Genomic DNA, 18,903 nt, shown 5'->3' with positions numbered 1-18,903 from the left:
TGAACTTCTCAACAAAGAGGCGGCCTCCCATCCTCAGAATGTCCCTTGGATGTATAGGTCAGTTAGTAAGTACTGTAAGGAAACTGCTGCATTTGCATTATTTTTCGCGTGGGGGGGCATTCGTGAGGAAATCTCTCCTTCCCCTATGTGGGTCACATAGATCTAACTCGGCCCTCAGCAACAGGCACCTTTGCCCACTGAACCATCTCACAGGCCTTGCAAACAAACACTTTACAGACACCATTTACAACAAGATTGCACCCAAGGACAATGCCACTGTTGAAAAGTAACAGGAAGTAAATGACAATAAAGATAGGCATGGCATAAGGTATGTGCCTGGGCATGACAGGCCATTCTCCAGATGGCATTTCCAGACAAAATTGAGCCACAGGCTCTGGACCCCTTGCAGAACTCACACTCTGGGAAGCACAGGGATCTGGGGAGTCTTGGATTTATGAACATACTTTTAATGATCCTTATTAATTAAAGGAGAGATGAGGCTAAGGATGTTGAGAAGCTTGTCCAAGCTGCGCCAGAGGGTGAGTTCCAGAGCCAAGAGTGGATTCCTAGGTTTAATTCTCATTAAACCACCCTCCCCTCAGGCTGAAGACGGGTGTGAGGTTATGACTGTGGGGGGAGGAGGCTGAGCTGCAGCTCAGCTGGTACAGTACGGGTCTGGCATCCCCAGAACCACATCCCCCAGGCTTGCTGACACAGTCCTGTAATCCCAGCATTCAGGAGATGGAAGTGGACTAACAACCGGTCAAAGGTCGCGCTCAGCTTCATAGTGAGTTTGAGGTTAGCCTGGGATATGTGAGACCCTGTCCCAAAACAAACAACAACAACAAAAATCAAAGATGGAGGTGAGGGTGGATGCTGCTCTGCGTCTGAGAGAGGAAGACAGCCCTGGAGAACCAGAGACACAGCTGTACCGGGACAGCCGGACTTGGGGAACCCCAGGCATGGTAAGGTTCCTTTAGGGGAACCCCATGCAGGGGCCTCAGCTTCCCTCCAATGAGATGGCCTTTCCACAGTAATACTTGTTTTTCTAGAACAGGATGAACAAATGATACCTCCACAGGGAGTCTTTAGAGCTGGGAGTGTTAACTTATTTGGAAAGTTCTTTAGAGATGTAATTGAGGTCTTGAGGAGGGCTATTTGAGTGATGGGCACGGCCTTCGGTGAAATGATAAAGGCCCTTCTAGGAGAAAGGCAGGAGGGTGGCTGGCAGAGAGAAGTGAAAAGGCAGGGAAGGTGGTGAGCCTGGAGGGTGGGGACACAAGCCGAGGTATGCCAGGAGCGCTAGAGGCTGGAGATGACGATTTGGGAGGATACATTGTTATAAATGTCTAGACTCTAAAACAGAGAGAATAAATTGTCTTAAGTCACTACTGTTGCAGTCCACACAGAGGATAAAACAAATTTAAAGTGTAAAGAAAAGTCTATAGTATCCAAGACCAACCCACCCTTAGAATGGTTTGTCAGCAGTGCCACGGAATGAGGCTGGTCCTGCTCTCTCTTGGCCACCAAGCCCAGCTGAGTCACTGGCAGTCACATGTCTTGTGCTAACCCTGCAGGACATTCTTCGGAGTCTCACACCCATCGGCAGAGGACAGAGACTGCTGGGTGGACCCTGAATCTAAGTTGAATGTACAAACTACTTCCCGGCCCGGCTGACCGGTGCTGGAGGCTTTGCAAGGAATATCCCCAGCCCTAAACTCTTCAGGCTTCCCTTCCTGGACACCTGAAGGCAGTTGGGACGAGGCTCTTGTGGCATCTATGATTTGAGCCAGAGAGAAAACGTGGAGGGACCAGCATGTCTTTAAAATGACATGTTCTGGGATGCAGCTGTGTTTTATAGATTCCTTCCTGCAGCTGTTAAAGTAAACGTGAGCACACACACACACACACACACACACACACACACACACACACACACACACAGTCACACAGTCCTTTTTCTTCCAGACTCCTTTGGGGAACATGTTTCCACATTGGGACTGTAAAAACCATTGATTCTACTCCTGGGAACACACGATCTTAAACTTGGGTATCGTCCTGTCTCTCTCTTCCTGACAGCATTTTCATGCCCTTCCAGGCTTCTTTAAACTTTAGATTCAAGGCAAAACTCATGTAGTCTAAAATTCAGCATCTTAAAACCAACCGAGAGAGAGTGAATTATCACTCCACGTAAACACCTCTTGTACCTAGTTCCAAAGCATTCGCTCAGCGGAACCGTATCCAGGGAGAACTCACCACCCACTTCTCCCCAGCCCCTGGCAAACCCCAGCGGCTGTCTGTTGCTGAGGTTTAGGTATTATTACACAGTTGTGGCCCTCTGTGATGGGCTCATGTCTGGGTGGTCTGCTCAAACACTCCCTGCCTGCCTGTCTTCTGCCTTCTTTCCCTTGGGGTTTGCCTGTGGTGCAGCAGGCATCACTGCCTCCCCTAAGGCCACAGAGTAACCCATTTTGTTCATGCCGGCCTCTACTGGGATATAACCGAGTTGTTTCCACGGCCCTCTGCTGCGGTCAACAGTGTGGTAGGAACTGTGTACACACACTGTTTGCATGTTCCCATTTATTCTTCCCACAGCGCCCTGACCCCATCCCTGTGGCTGTAGCTACAGCTACCTACATGCCTTCCTTCCCACTCTCCTGACGAAGCCCAGACGTCTGAATTTGTCCCGGGAGGGACCCACACCCCACCCTGCCTTCTCCAGGGCTATGTTCACAGCATGCCCACTTTCTATTCCTGTGTGCTGTGTCCCTGCCAACGAGTCCCTGCATGCCGTCCTCTTCTCTTAGAGCTTTCTTCCTCAGACCACTAGGCAACTTCTCCTGACCACAGCACAGAGCCCATGGTGACCTCTCTGTGTCTCGAGAGAGCTTCTCGAGGCACTTGGAGAGGTGGTTCGTAACCTTGGTTGTGATATCCCCTGGACTGGCCCAGAAACACCTTCAGGACTCACAGGATAAACACCCCTGTTCCCTAAAATGCACCCTGCTGGCTTTACAGCGTCAGCACCTGAAGGAACCATGATGGGCTGGTAGATCAGCAGGTGACAGCCGCTAGCTTCCTGTTCTGCCTGCTCTGCACACATTCTCCACCCCAGTCAGACGTGTGTGTGTGTGTGTGTGTGTGTGTGTGTGTGTGTGTGTGTGTGTGTGAACTGTTACTTTCCCCTCCAGCTTGACTAATAGGCCTGTGACCTTTGATCCCAGAATTCCTTGCTGCAGCCTCTCTGAACCAAGAGGAGTTAGCTAGATCCCGAGGCAGTGCTGGCTGGCAGATTCCTGCAAGGCTCTGGCTGGAAGCGGTCACGCCTGACACTGACTCGGGCACAGGGCTCTCCCAGTCACAGCAGATGTGGATTTCTAAGGGTGGGGAAGTCAGCACCTTGCACCTCCCCTTCCCTCTCAGGTCTGAGCTTCTGGGGGGGGGGCTGCACAGGCAAACACACACGTCCAAGCCCAGGTGTAAACGGAGGGTCTGGCGCCCTCTTCTTATAAGAAAAAAAACATGTCTAACTCTCAGTGAAGTCTATCATTTTCCCTTTGAATTCTCCGCCATTCCACGTCCCCCTTGGCGCTTGGTAGTGAGGGAGCATAGCTCACGGAAGCCCGAGGACAGTCACCTGTGGCCTCCGGCCTTCCTCCTCAGGAGGAGACAAGAGGCTTGGAGGCCTGCTCAGGAGGAGACAAGAGGCTTGGAGGCCTGCGAGGGGAATGGCAGCAGCCTGAGGGAGCCCTGTGTCACTTACCTCCAGGACTTTTCCTGTGATGAACTGGTGGCAGACTTCACACTTCACCCCAAAGAGGCCCTGGTAGTCCTTTTCACAGTACGGGGAGCCATCCCTGAAACACAGAGCCGCACTCAGGCCACGGAAGAGAGCCAAAGCGGCAGCAGCTCCGAGGCCTCTCCCACAGAACAAGAACGTAATTCATCTTCACACAGGCCCGCAACCTGACCAGACAAAGCCACAGGCCAGAGAGCAAATGGCAGTTCTCCAGGCCAGAGACTGAAAACCCAATAAGCTACCACATGGTTACCATGGCCACTTTCTTGGCTACCACAGAACTAAGGAGCAGAAACCTCAGTATTGCCCCCTCTGGGTAACCCAGATAGATAACCCTCAGAGTAGACCTGGGAGTTCACCGTCCACAGGTGCCCGAGGCCCAGGGCTCCTTTCCCCCTCTCCACACCATCTTGTCAGATTCCCGGGCCCAGCAGGGCCCCACAGCCTTCAAACAGCATCTCCTCAGCTCAGCAATCTGAGGGGCCACTGAACTTAATACGACACTCTTTAATGTCATTTAAAAGCCAAACACTTCTCTGGTTTTGGCTGTCAGTCACAAGCATCTCTAGAGATCATTGGTCACATACCTGGGTGTTTAGTTCGACCCCAGACCTACTTTGAAACTATATTTTTTTGGGCCAGGGGAGCCAAGATGCCTTTTAAATTGTTTCATGGATTTATAAAATTAAATTCATTAACTACATTTGAATGTAGTGATTTAACAGAACTGGCTAGGCTTCTTCGTGTTTCTCGTTTTTTGACCTTTGAGGCAGGGTCAGGTGCAGTCAGGCTGACCTCCAGCTCTCTAAGAAGCCAAGGTTGTCAGAGTTTCTGTGGTTATAGCTTTTACAGCCACGCCCAGGTCCACACAGTGCTAGATCAAACCCAGGGCACTGTGCACGCTAGGTAGGCAAGCATTCTACCCAGTGAACTCCATCCCTGTCCTTGTTGGAGACCCAGACCAGGCCCTGTACTCTCTGGGGCCTAAGTTCTCCTACCCAGCTATATGCTCACCCCCTGCTTGGGGAAACTTTCAAAAAGCATAAAAAGACAGTAGCAGATTCCTCTATCATTAAAAGCAACATCAAAAACAAACAAAAAGCAAAACAAAATAAACAACAACAAAAGACAAACAACTGAAAAAAAACCCACCCAGACTCCACAGATTTGCTACTCTCTGGTTCCATTGTGGACCCTCACCCTGACAGGCTAGTCTGTGCTATGGTCTTGCCAGGCTAAGTGCACAGATCACATGTTCTGGGGTAGGGGGCGGGGGGGGGGAGGGTCTAAAGCCCTGGAGAAGAACACTTAGCTTCACACAGAAAACAAAAATAGCAAAGGAGAAATGGCTAGGAGCTTAATTGAGTACAAGGCAGGGTATGCCACTATGCTAGCTCTGCTAATTATTAAATTGGGACACAATTAATAGTCCATTAAGCTTACAGCGGCTGCAGCGTGGCAGAAGCAGAATAATGAAGTTATTTTCGACAAATTTTGTAACAAAAGTCCCTACTGATGCAAAATGGGGATGCACTTCTGCATGCTGGAGGAAAGGTGAGCCCTGTACCCAGAGCCAACCCCCCCCCCCCCGCCCTCCAGCCCAGGCTTACTTGCTGATGTACTCGCCGGTGAGGACCTTCCCGCAGGATTTGCACTTGAAGCAGCCCAAATGCCACTGCTTGTCTAGTGCCAGCAGTGCCTGCCCGTTCTTAATGTCCCTTCCGCAGCCAGCACAGTCTGGAAAAGAACAGCAGCCCACAGTTACCGCCATTCCCCTTGCAAAATCCACGGAGAGCAATCTTACCACCCCACCCACGTGTGGTGCGGCCCGATCTCCCAGTCACTATGTTCCGTTTCGTTTCTCCGTACAAAATCTTCTCCAGTAAATCCCCCAGGACCTGTCCTCACGTGGCAAGGCAGCTGCTCAAACCTTATTGGACCTCCTCAGAAGGGTGTCCTTCACCTCTTAGCTCCTCAGGAGTTGGGTACCCTTTGGGGTCCTGCTGGCCTAGAGGCCATTTAATTATAGCGTCTTGGCTGGAACATCAAGGAAGCACTCATTTAATTGAGGACACATGTGAATCAGCTCACACGTGTGTGCTGGGAGCCCTGCTCACCACCGCGTGCGATTCTGGGAGCACTGACCATCAACCTCATCTATGTAATGGGATTCTACTTCCTTAGGTACCTAAACCATCCCTCCGAGTATCAGTGAAATGACTGAATTCCTTAGCCTTCACTGTCCTTGGCAGATTCCGGAGAGGTGCATGTGTGAGTTACCTTTCTCATTGCGGTAACAAACAAAACAAAACAGCAACAACAAGAACAACAAAAACAAGAAAACCCTGGCAAATGCAACTTGAGAAGGAAGGCTTTATCTTGACAACATTGCCCATGGCGGCATTGGCAGGGGGCCATGGCAGCTGGTCACATGGTACTGCAGCCTGGGAGCAGACAGAATGCTGGTGTGGAGCTAGGTGTCTCCCTTCTTGTGGAATAGGGTGGACCTCTTCCTACTTTACTCAACCCGTTCTAGACCATCCCTCACAGTTGTACCCAGAGGTCTGTCTCCTTGGGGAGTCTAGATTCTGCTGAGTTGTCACTCAATATCGACCATCACAATATGTCAGAGTGTGAGCATTGGGTTAGCTGGTCTGGCCCTGCACCCATCAAAAGGGCCCTTTAATAATATTTGCTGTTACTAGAGTTGCTGCGGCCATGTAGATTATTTCACGCTCCATGGTGTCAGGGAAGTGGAATACATATGTGTTAACGGAAGAGTTATTTGGGATACAACATCAACATCTACAAACGCTCACAATCCAAGAGTCTGAGAAAATAACAGCAAATGTCACAGTTGGTTGGACACTGTGTCCTAACAAACAAGACTAATGGGGAAAAACACTGTCCAGGCAAAGCCACTCAGTGGCCTCCTTCAAAATAAGACAGAACAGATGGCCAGACAGCTCCCTCTTGTGGCCACACCTGTGATTGCCTTTTTTTTTTTTTTTTTTTTTTTTGGAAAGGGCACTTGTAGACTAGCTTCCTCTCTCCCCGCTGACCAGGATCACCAACCTGTCTCCCCAGAGTGACCCAGCCAGCACAAGCCTCAACCCTGAGCACACTCCCTGAGTCCACCCAGACATGGCTCCAGTTCCCTGGGGGGTCCCCCCCCCCCCCCCCGCTTCAGCAACTTAATTTCTCCTGCTTCTTTGACCACAGGTGTTTCTGGGCCTCTTGACCAGACGGTTTGGACTCAACAATTCATGTCTAAAATTTTACGATACAAATACATTTGCAAAAGCCCCCTGCCCTGCCACGCATGTGTTCTCTAACTAAATGTACTTAAAAAAGAACCCTGGTGCGTGCAGTATGTGTCCCTCTCCCAGAATAGACCGCTTCTGGAGAAAACCATGAATTCTTAAGAAACTGCCTGGCCCCTGTGGAGGAAGGCTCCACTTGTCTGCTCTCACGATCTGTGTTGTTTGATTTTCTTAACCACCTGAATGTGAAAAATCAAATCCATGAAGTTAAAATGTAAGTTCTAAATATTCGGATTCAAGTTTCCTTCTTTAAAGATTTATTTACTTCTGTATATTTGTGCACCTAGCTGAGGTTTCGTGTACCACACATGTGTGGGTACATGTGGAGGACAAAGAGCATCGGGTCCCCTGAGCCCGGAGCTACAGGAGGTAGGAAGCTGCCTGGTACGGGCTCTGGGAATCACACCTGGGTCCTTTGTAGGAGCATTAAGAGCTTTTACACCCTGAGCCATCTCTCTGGCTGTGGATAAGGACTTGTTAAAGTACAGGCCATTCTAAACCGTGTACAAGGTGGTCCTAAAATAAGAAGTATTTTACCAAATGTGCAATAATTGGTAGGAGCACAGTGTGGAGATTAAGACAAATGAACAGTTTTAAAAGCAGCAGGAGTTGGGGGGGGTGGCTCAGTCAGCGAGATGCCTGCCATGCTAGCATGAGGTCCAAACCTCAGCACCCAGGCAAAGCCCAGTGTGGGCGGTGTCCATCCATAACTCTGGCTAGAGGGACAGGGAAAGACACAGATTCCAGGAATTTGCCTGCCACCAACCGTGAGCTCCTGGCTCAGTGAGAGATGTGGTCTCAGAAAGTGGATTTGAGAGCTCTACAAGAAGACACATGGCATTGACTTCTGGTGTTTATGTCTACACACACACACACACACACACACACATGCTATACACAAACACACACACAGATGCTATATACATACATACACATACACACACTATACACACACATACACGCAGACACACACGCTATACACACACATACACACACGCTATACACACACACTCTACAACACACACACGCTATATATACACACACTATACACACACATACACACACGCAAACACATACACACAGATGCTATACACACATATACATATACACACACATGCATACACACACTATAAACACACATGCATACACACTCACACACAGACGCTACACACACATACACGCGCACACACATGCACACACACACGCACTGGCACACTACATACCCCCACACTCTATAGCCCCCCCATCTTAAAAGGGAATATACTGTTTTTAGAGATGCGTTAAGTTCACGGGAAACTGCGGGAGTGTGAGGCCACCCTGGTGTGTCTGCTTAGCCTAGGGCACTCCCAGCATCGTCAGCCACCAGCCTGGTACCTGTTCTTGCTGACAAAGGCATCTGTCCCCAGCATCCACAGCTGATCTCTGTCTGGACAGGTTTAAAATGGCATCTCGGATTATAGTATCACCCTGAACAGCAAAATTGCTTCAACACTCCACGAGCGCCAGAACCCCACCCATTTATCCTCCCCTCAATCCCTGGAGACCTGGAACTCCCTGAACCTTTCCTTCTGTCCCACAAAGACACAGGAACTTGGGAACTGAAATTCCCCTCTATTTCTGATAATTCCCACTAGGTGGCAGCAACCATTTGAAGAAGGATTTTTTTTTTTTTTTTTTTTTTTTTTTTTTTTTTAAACAAAGATGGCTTTTTATTTCTACAAATGAGATGGATGGACTTGGCGAGGCCATCAGAGTTGCCCATGGTTTATGGCAGAAAGCAGGAGGACTAAGAAGATTGGTAACTGAGGAAGGCTGGAGAGCTGGGGAGACTCAGGCTCCTGGCCATCCTGGAACCCCGGTTCCAGGATGTGAGCTTCTGATATAGATACTTCCTGCGCTGCACCTCAGGGTCCTCTGCGCAGCACAGGCCCGGTACAGGTGAGCCATGCCTGCCTCCCTCCCTCCCCCCTCCCTCCCTCCCTCCTTCCTTCCTTCCTTCCTCTTTCCTGCCACCCTAAGGCCCACCTGTCACAGAGCCATGAAAGAGGTTAAGATACAACATGGGAACGACAGAGCTGCGGTGAGGGCTGAGACGCAGTCAGGACTATGCACATGTGCTGCCAGTCAGCCTTCACAATTGTTTGGCCCATAATGCCTTGCAGTCTGGGAGCCTCCGGTCTAAACCATTGAGACCACCATGCCCTGCCCTGTGTCTCTCCCCCAGATGGAACAGGTCATCCAGGTGCCTGAATCCAGCCAGTGACCATGAATGAGCAGGAAAGAGAGGCAAGGGCCAAGCTCCCTTCAGTCTCGGATAGGCTGAGGGTTCTGGTATATTCCATAGCAACAACCCACTGTTCTCTGGGCAAAGCCGTGGACTTGACGGAGCCAGGCCTCAGGCTATGGAAACTGACAGGGGGCAGCAAAAGCCTGGCACTGGCCCGTCTGCTCCTTCCTGCTCAACCCGATGTGGCTCTTCCACGAAGAACGCCATGTCCTACTCACAAGCTTCATGTTTGTCCAGTGGTTGAGGGAACTATTTCCACGTCACTGAAGCAGCTGCTGATAAATACGGAAAGTTGGTGATGGGTGCTGATGCTAGGTGCTGGGGTGATTGTCAATGCCAGAAGCAGGTTGAATAAGGACCAGCATCAAGGAAGTGAGGTCCGCTGACAACTCACCAAAGGAAAAACAATGACCCTGATAGGGAAAGAGAAGCAGAACCCGAAAGCCCCTCCTTGGACACTTGTGTCTCAGGACCCTCTCTCTGGACACCAAGAGCCAGAGCAGAGTGGGGATCTGGCTGTTCACAGCCAGTCAAGCTGACCCCAGGTCCACACCTGGCTCCGTGTCTACATCATTTAGTTCAAAAAAGCCCTCAATGTGGTGGCCCTGCCCGGCTGGCTGCCTCCCTTCTTTTCGGCAAAGGCTCACAAACCCTGGGCTTTGGGAGGCTTTGAGTTGATGGAAGAGACGCATGGCTCCCAGGAAGGATGTGCAAGCCTGTTGAGATGCTTCTCTGGAAAAGGCGGCCGAGAACTGCAGGAAATCAATTACCAAGCACCTCCCTCCCCCAGCCACCATCTCAGACCTGCTGCTTTCTGCACACCTAGAGTCTCCCAGGAAGGTAGAGGCCTCCTCCACCCACAGGTATCTCAGATGGGAGCTTCCTGGCACACGGACTGCAACCCCTTCCTAGAGTTTCAGAATTTTGTTTTGAAAATGCGTCAGTGCTGAACATGGTGCTAAGGACATCCTTGTGTGACAGTTTAATGACAGTAGAATGTGATCCTGTTGCCCACTCCCCTCTGAATCAGAAAGCTAAAAGTGAGACCCGGGAATCTAGCCGCCCCCTTTGCAGACCCATGGTGTCAGACATTGATATTTAACCCATCTAAGTTTAAGGAGGGCCGTGTGTGTGGCTACGGACTGGGACTGTCCACTGGAGCCTCCTGAGGTCTCGGAGTGTTCCTCTCTGCTGTATAGGAAGGTTACGCATTTTCACTCGTTAACTTTGCATTCTGCCACTTTGCAGAATGTGGCAATCATTCTGGCAGTTTCCTGGTGGAGGCCTTGGTGTCCCCATACACAGCGTCACCTCATCGTTGAAGATGATAGTGGCTTCTTTTCCTATTTGAATCTCTCTTGCCTTATTGGTCTAGCTAAGACTTCCAGCATCTAGTGAACAGGGGCAAAAACAACGGACAGCTCCATCATCTTCCTAATTTTAATGAGACAACTCCAAATTTTTTCTCCGTTTATTATGATGCCGACTATAGGTTTGAAGTATAATTCCTCCAACCCCACTCTAGCTAGGACGTTCATCAAGAAGGATGTTGGATTTTGTCAAAATCCTTTTTGCATCTATTGAGATGATCATGTGATTTTTGTCTTTAAGTCTATCTGTATGACTTATTATATATAGCATTGCAACTTCTCCCCAGCTATGTCTCAGAAAACATAAACATCCCCAGGGAGGTTTTTTTTTTTTTAAGAATAAAAGTAAATATTATTTCTCATAAAAATATCAAATATATTTATGGCTAGATTTAGGTTACTATTAATAAAGAAATAAATATGTAAAAAAACCCTATAAGATATTCTAGTGATACTCCATAGAGGTACATTGTTTCTGACCAGGGTCTGGGTCAGGAGTTTCAAGGGGAAAAGTGCAAATTTAAGTCCCAAGGTTTGACTAATGCAAGGTTCTAAGTTTATAATAAATTCAATTGTTCTAACAGAGCATGGACCTCCCAATCTTCTGAAATAAAATGGGGATGGAAGAGTTTGAGAGAAAGGAGAAAGTTATTTATCCTGAGAGAGAGAGAGAGAGAGAGAGAGAGAGAGAGAGAGAGAGAGAGAGAGAGGATTATATGCAAGGGTCAGGGGCTGGCAGAACACTAGGCTGCCCACAAGGTGTCTTACACTTTGCCATGTGGATTCCCTCATGAGAACAGCAGCTAGGGACACACAGTCACCGCCTGCTGCGCGTAGGATGCCCAGCTCCCATCTGCTATGGTGCTGTGGCTCCTCAGCATCCCAATGTCATGTGTGTAACGACTAAGCATGTCTTCGTTTCTAGACGGCCCTTCAAGTGTCCTGTGCTGGTAGGTTTTTGTTTGTTTTTTATGGTTTTTGTTCCGTCAGCTTGACACAGCTGGAGTCATCTGGGAAGAGGGAGCCTCAACTGAGAAACTCTCCATCAGAGGGGCTTGTGGGCAAATCTGTGGGGACATTTTCCTGATCAGTGGTTGATGTGGGAGGGCCCGGCCTGCCGTGGGCGGTGCTGCTGGATTGGTTTGCCTGTGGGCTGGGCAAGCCATGGGGAGCAAGCCAGCAAGCCCTGACCCAGCATGGTCTCTGCTTCAGGTCCTGCCTTCAATTCCTGTCCCAGCTTCTCTTGACAGAGGACTCTAATCTCTGAGTTGCTCTGAGCCATGGTATTCATCACAATAATAGGAAGAAAACTGACTCAGGTCCTTACTTTTGAGACACATCGATTAAAATAATCTAGATTTCCTAATGTTCTTTTTCATCATAGCTGGCCCAGAGTTTCAACACCCTTAAGGTATTTGAAAAATCTTTTCTTGACTCCCAAGTCTCCACCATCATTTGTCACGTCTGTCAATCAAGTGGGTGTTGCTGGATGCTGACCTTCACCTTCATCCAAGCAATGGGGATGCTGCCAGGTCCCAAATTAGACACCTGGGAGCTGATGAATAATGGCTGGTCCAAGTCCATGTGTCTTATTTAAACCAGTGAGTCCATAGTTTCCCTGTTAGTATGTCTTAGCAAATGCCATGGGTACGGGATCAACATAAGCAAGGAGGGGGCCAGGCATGGTGTGTCGCCTGTGACACCACAGCTCGAGAGGTAGAAGTAGGAAGAACTACCTAGAGCTCTAGAGGTCCAGGCCCTCCTGAGCCACACGGCAGGACCAGCCTCAGAAACAAACAAACACAACTGGGTAAATAGGACAGAGCACAACCCAGAATGCAAGGCTACACATTTGTTAAGCTAAACACCATTCAGGGATTCTTTTCAAGACTATACGTGTGTGTGTGTGTGTGTGTGTGTGTGTGTGTGTGTGTAAGTTTATGTGTGCCATGCACATGCAGGTGCCTACACAGAGCAGCCGGCCGGCGTCACATCCTCTGGAGCTGGAGTTGCAAATGGTCGTGAGTTGCCTGATGCGGATGCTGGAACTGAACTCAGGTCTTCTGCAGGAGTAGGAAGCTGGCTTAACTGCTGAGCCATCTCTCTAGCCCAGGAGATTATTTTTGGGCAGTTCTCAACTTGTAGGCACTATGCTGCCATCAGGCAGAAAAGCACGTGAGATCAGAAGACAATACCTGGGTGGAAGAGTCATACACTCCACGAAGGTCTGTGTGCTCTCACTCTGTGGGAAAGGGGGTCTAGGTGCTATTAATGACTTATTCACAGAAGCTAAAACGGACGCAGTCTGACTGTGAAAGGCTTATGTGTCCCCTGAGTGCGCAACCTTGAACTAGACCTTGCTGCACTCAGCCGTCCTGATAGCCACGGTGGAACCATCACAAGCCGGAGCAGCCTCTGACCGGCTATTTTAAGTGGCGTTTCTTGTTGTCTTTGGAAAACAATACAGCGCAGCAAAGACACTTTGGTGGCCCATGACAGTATCACAGCGTCAGCCCTTTTCAGGGCAGCTGAGGGCAGCTGTGGCAGCTAAGTCCTGAAAGATGGAATTGGCATGGGCATGCCAGCCCATCCTTCTTCTCGATGACAGATGCTTGCAGACTTTGGGTTACTTTGGTCAGGGTTTTCATAAATAGGGACGAATTGTGCCTGTCAGATGTCCAACTCAAATCCCTTAAGCCAGTGTTCACAGAATGCCACAGCAGTATGTGAGTTCCCAAGGTGACTCTCTCCTTTAGCTAGCATTAGGCGTGGCTCTTAGTATCCACGGGACCAGGCGTCTTTCCTCTTCATTAATTTAAGACTGCATTAAGGAGCAGGCGTGTGTGTGTGTGTGTGTGTGTGTGTGTGTGTGTGTGTGTAAGAGGACCTCAGTTCACGTCTTGGCACCCGTGCAGAAGCTGAGTGTGTTGGTGTGCACTTGCAATCACAGCACTGAGGAGGCAAAGAAAGGCGGCTGCCACACCCACACTCACCGCTCAGAAAACTAGTGTCGTTCCTGAGCACTGAATGGAGACCCTGCCTAAAAAATAAACACACAAAAAAACAAAACAAGTAGATAGTTCTCCAGGGACAATGTGGAAGGCTGATCTATGGCCCTATATGTCCATATACACACACACACACCCTCACATACATGAACATGAAACCCCAACACATGAAATATGTCCACATACACACATTTTCACACATATGAACATATACCTCCACAGTACACATCCTCACACACATGAACATGCACACACATATTTTCACATATGTGAACACACGTCTTCACACATGTGAGCATGCATGACCAGACATGTGAACATACACAAACACAATGTCCTCACACATGTGAACATAAAACCCCAACATACACACACATGCACACATTGCATACACTACACATACATACCCCACACATACATATATGCATATACCACATACACATGTACAAACCATACACATACATATTCATGCATACACAACAAACATGCACACACATGCATACAGTACACATACATGCATGCACCACATACATAGACACATACACATGCATACACTACACACACACATGTGCACACACCACACATACCATAATCCATTCACATACATTTAAAAAGTAAAAAGCTGAGGCTGGAAGGCTTTGGCTCAGTCCCGATATTTGCTGAGGAGTTTTCTGCTGTAGGCCTTGCCTTGAAGAAGAACAAGGGCTCTCTCTCAGTGAGGCCGCTGTTACCTTGGGAGAAGCAGGCGCACATCACAATCCACAGTGTACTGAGCTTGGGTAAATGAATCCTAGTGATGTAAGAATGTAGGAAAGACTTCTAGTGGTACCTGGAGACTCAGTGAAATGGTTGAATGACTAAATGAATGGCTTCCTGCATCTTTATCTACCATGCCCATTAATTAATTAATTAATTAATTCATTCTAATCACCCTTTGTTATAGGCATCTCTTATAAACACAATCACCCTGTTTCCCCAGCCCTGATTTCTGACTCAGTATAATTTTCTCTGAATTTCAACACCACCACCACTGCCTCGATCTTTCTAGAACAGTGTTTTCATCTGGCATTGCCGTGTGTGAAAATAACCCTCAGGAGTGTCGGGGGCTGGCCTCCTCAGTGCCTCCCTAGACCTGGCCCCATCCCTGGTCCCTTTGCAGATCCCTGGACAGCAGAGCCTTCACTCTGCCTCAGCGAGCACCCCTCTCCTTGCTGATTCAATTTCTCCCCCCATGCAGCATCTCAGGAGTCTTCCAGAGGACCCTAGGGAGGGGCTGCCTTCAGGATTGCAGATGAAGGAACTGGAGCCTGAGACATCCAACAGCACACACGAGGCACCAGGAAAGGAGGCGGTCAACTCTTCACTGCCACACTGGACATGTGTGCATGTGTATGCGTGTGTATGTGCTTGTGTGCAGTGGTATGCATGTACACATGTGCAAGTGTGTGTACATGTGTGCATTCATGTGTGTGCAAGTGTATGCACGTGTACATGTATATACGAGTGTTCAAGCGTGTACATGTATATGTCTGTATGTGTGTGTGCATTCGTGAGAGCATGTGAGCATGTGTGGTGTATGTGTGTGAGCTCAGATGCCCAGACACGCAAGTGGAGGCTGGAGGAGAACATCTATGCCATGCCTTGCTCTACGGCCTTGGCTTTATTCCCTAAGGACAGGGTCTCTCACAGACCCTGAGCCCAAGCTGCCAGCCAGCAAGACCCGGCCATCCTGTCTGGGCTCCTCCTGGCAAGGGCAGTGCAGGCACATGTGTGTGATGTGTGTGACCATTCTGGGGATTTGAACTCAGGCCCTCAGGCCCTCATACCCATGCAGCATTCTGTGTTCAGCCATGTCACTAGGCCACCTTTCTTGTTGGTTAGAGAATGTCACATGAATGGATAAGGCATTTATCATAAAAGACCAAAAAAAAAAAAAAAAGGGGGGGGGCAAATTCACAAAAGCAGAGACATGCCACGAAAATTCAGAAGTGATTGCCTGCACCGTAACTTGTCATTAGGGTTCTGAGTTATAACTGGCCAGATTCTGAAGCAGCTGCTCATGTGATCCTGCATGAACCCCACTGTCCATCCATCCATCCATCCGGGGGAGGGGTAACCGAGGGTGGATGGGTAGAGGCTGCTAGGGAGTGGCAGGGCCAGGGTCTCACCCAGATTAGAGTTCACCCTTACATCTGTTGTCAGGGGTTGCAGCAGACAATTCCCTTCCGACCTGCGCGTGTTTGCAGAGGGAACACAAAGACAACTGAAAAGTATCTTTCAACTATGAAAAGCCATTGCACCAAGGAGAAAAGTCAAATAAGGGAGATGTCTCCCTCCCCTGGAAAGCAAGCATACAACTCTATGGAAGGGGTTTCAGTTCTGCCCAATCAGAGCGCACCTGCTACCTGCTACCAGAGAGAGAAAGAGAGAGAGGGAGGGAGGGAGGGAGAGAGAGGGAGAGAGAGAGAGATCTTTGTAGAGGAGGGGAAACAGAAAGACAGGCAGGGATGCCTTTGTGTGGGAGCTTCTCTAGCTGATCCACCAAACCCTCGCAAAAGCAGACTCCACTCAGACATCTTTTGAGGTGGGAAGGCTGAGTGTAGACAGCAGTCCACTCCTGCCTGGGTACCTGAAATAGACAGGAACAGCAGGAAATGCTCATCTGGCCCCTCTCTGATTCTTTAATCACGGCAATCCAGTCCCTTAGCTGCTAGTAAACTTACGAGGCTGGAGGGGCGTGAGGCGAGAGGGCAGGACATAACCTCTGTCCATCACCTTTCAAAAGGCATTATAGTGTCCCCACAGCCCTGTAGGTGCCTTTTATTATCACCTCCATTTGAGAACATGTAGAGAGCTTAGAGCTAATTTGGGCCAATGAAGTAGCATTCCTGGCATACCAGAAGCGCTATGTCAATGCTTAGAAAACAAGTCAGAGCTAAGGGTGATAATTTAAGATGGAAACGAGCTCTGAAGGGGAGGCTGCTCAGTTGGTAAAGGTTCAGTTCCCCCAGAATCCGTGCAAAAATAAAAAGGGTAGGTGTGCCGGTTTGCTCTTCCAATCCCAGTGAGATATTCTGTCTCAAAAAAACAAGCTAGACAACACCTAAGGAATGACTGACAGCTGAGGTTGCCCTCTAGCCTGCACATGCACACACATGCACACACATGTACACGCACACACATGTGCACACGTACACAGACACAGAGAAGCACAGAGGTCAGAATGGCACAGACCGGACAGTAAGCAGGGAGACAGAATGTTTGGGTAGCTTTACTGCCTCAGAGGCTCCCTTCTCCCTGCTCCGTGCCTCTGCTGTCTCCCATGGTCTTTGTTTCCTTCTTAGCAATCAGGAAAAAGCAGCCGCCCAGCTGAGGCTCAGGGGCTCCAGCCTGAAGGCCAGAGAGGCCATGGCTCACTGATGTCGGTCACAGAAGTTATCACAATTAACAACAGGAAGTTTCCCACTAAAAGAAAGTCAGGCCCTGCTTCTTGGGAAGCCTCTTGCCAAGTATAAAACAAAAAAAAAACAAAAAAAAAAAAAAAAAAAGTTTTTTTTTTTTTTTTTTTTTTTTAAAGATAGGAATGGCTGTCACAGCAGAATAGTTTTGAAGTTGAGGCAATTCTTGGAGAACTACAAATAGCAACCAAATGTTTTCTAATTACGTGCCAACAACATTCAGAAAGTTGCTGAAGATTCCCGGTCCTCAAGAATCTGTGGCCTGCTTAGTCTGGGGATTTTGCACATGAATAACGAGATATAAGAACTCTCCTTCATAGATGCCCTCACGACCTATCAATAACTTCAATAACTTTTGGTACTTGTCTGAGCAGACGGGAACTTGTAAAAAATAAAAATACTTTGGATGGAGCAGCTGCAGTGCAATGTGATTTCATTCAGGGGAAGCAGGGAGAAAATAACATTTGACAATGTTGTACATAAGCAATTTTATGGTTAAAGTTAGTAGTAAGACACAATGCTTTTTTTTTTAAAGCTGCCTACATTTGTACACTTAATTAAAATTTTTATGGACGTAACATGAATGTCATACAGAAAAGGGAAGACGTAGATGTAACTAAAAATTTTATATTAGCATCTGTTAATTGTGCAAAATAATGGGTTTCATTTTCATACTCGTATGTGAAGTAGAATAAAAACTAGAAGCTATTAGGTGTGGCTTTCATAGGACTTCAAGTTGCTGAGCATGGCTAAGGGAGAAAAGTCATCCAACATCTTACCCAGCTGTGAGCCCTGTGAGCGACGGCCACCAGCAATAGCATGACGTGACCATGGGTACAACAGCGGCAGGAAAGTCATGGGGTGATGCCCATGGGTACACAGTGAATGTCGCCATGGGAACACACAACTGTACTTTGTGGCTGGCTTCAGGGCCCACTTCACAGGAGAAAATGCATGCCTGGTGTGATTGGTTTAATAGAGAAGCTCACTGGCCAATAGCTGAGCAGGTTAAGGTTAGTTAGTTGGGGTGGGGCAAACTGAGGATGTTGGGAGGGAGAAGGGTGGAGTCTGGAGTTGAGGGAAGCAGGATGGGGATGTCATACTAAGAAAAGGAGCCCAGCCACGTGGCAAAGCATAATAAGATATGTGGGTTAACATAAATGTAAGAGTTAGGTAGTAACAAGCCTGAGCTATGGCTGTGCATTTGTAGTTAATATTACGCCTTGGTGTGTTTATTTGGGAGCTGCTGTGGGACAGAAACTTCTGCCAACAGCCTGGTGCTTTAAACCTGGCTGAGGAATCGTGGCTGGGAGCTCATAGACTCCGTGGGAGAATTTACTGCTACTATCCCGCTAAATGGACACTGTACCGTATTGCCTTTTAAATTTGCAGTGGACATCGGTTAAACGGGAACTCGCAAACTGGCCCAAAGGCATAGATACATGCCTGTGGAGTGTTCAGCCATCAGTGGGACATCGATATCACACTCATGCCCGAGGAGGAGGAGGAGGAGGAGGAGGGCAGACAGCATGGACTTAGTAGGCGTGGGTGCAGAGGAGTTACTGAGAGGAGTGAAGAGGTGGGTGTGATCAATTTCCATATGCATACATGCGGAATTCTCAAAGGAAATACAATAAAAATACTGTATTTCCCTAAAA

At 48.5% G+C, this 18,903-nt stretch overlaps 1 protein-coding gene across 1 annotated transcript in view; it reads right to left on the bottom strand.

Moving 5' to 3' along the window:
- Positions 1-18,903, bottom strand: part of Ablim1 (actin binding LIM protein 1) — a 160,963-nt gene that overhangs the window by 90,469 nt on the left and 51,591 nt on the right. Inside the window, exons 5-6 of the mRNA XM_051200032.1 lie at positions 5,410-5,536; positions 3,764-3,857 (exon numbers count right to left, since the gene is read on the bottom strand). Of these exons, the coding sequence (XP_051055989.1) occupies positions 3,764-3,857; positions 5,410-5,536 (221 nt within the window). The remainder of the gene's footprint in view (positions 1-3,763; positions 3,858-5,409; positions 5,537-18,903) is intronic.

Source organism: Phodopus roborovskii, unplaced genomic scaffold, assembly GCF_943737965.1.
Source record: "Phodopus roborovskii unplaced genomic scaffold, PHOROB, whole genome shotgun sequence".
Taxonomy (NCBI): domain Eukaryota; kingdom Metazoa; phylum Chordata; class Mammalia; order Rodentia; family Cricetidae; genus Phodopus; species Phodopus roborovskii.
Note: the sequence above shows the minus strand (reverse complement) of the source record. Positions and strands in the feature narration are given on the sequence as shown.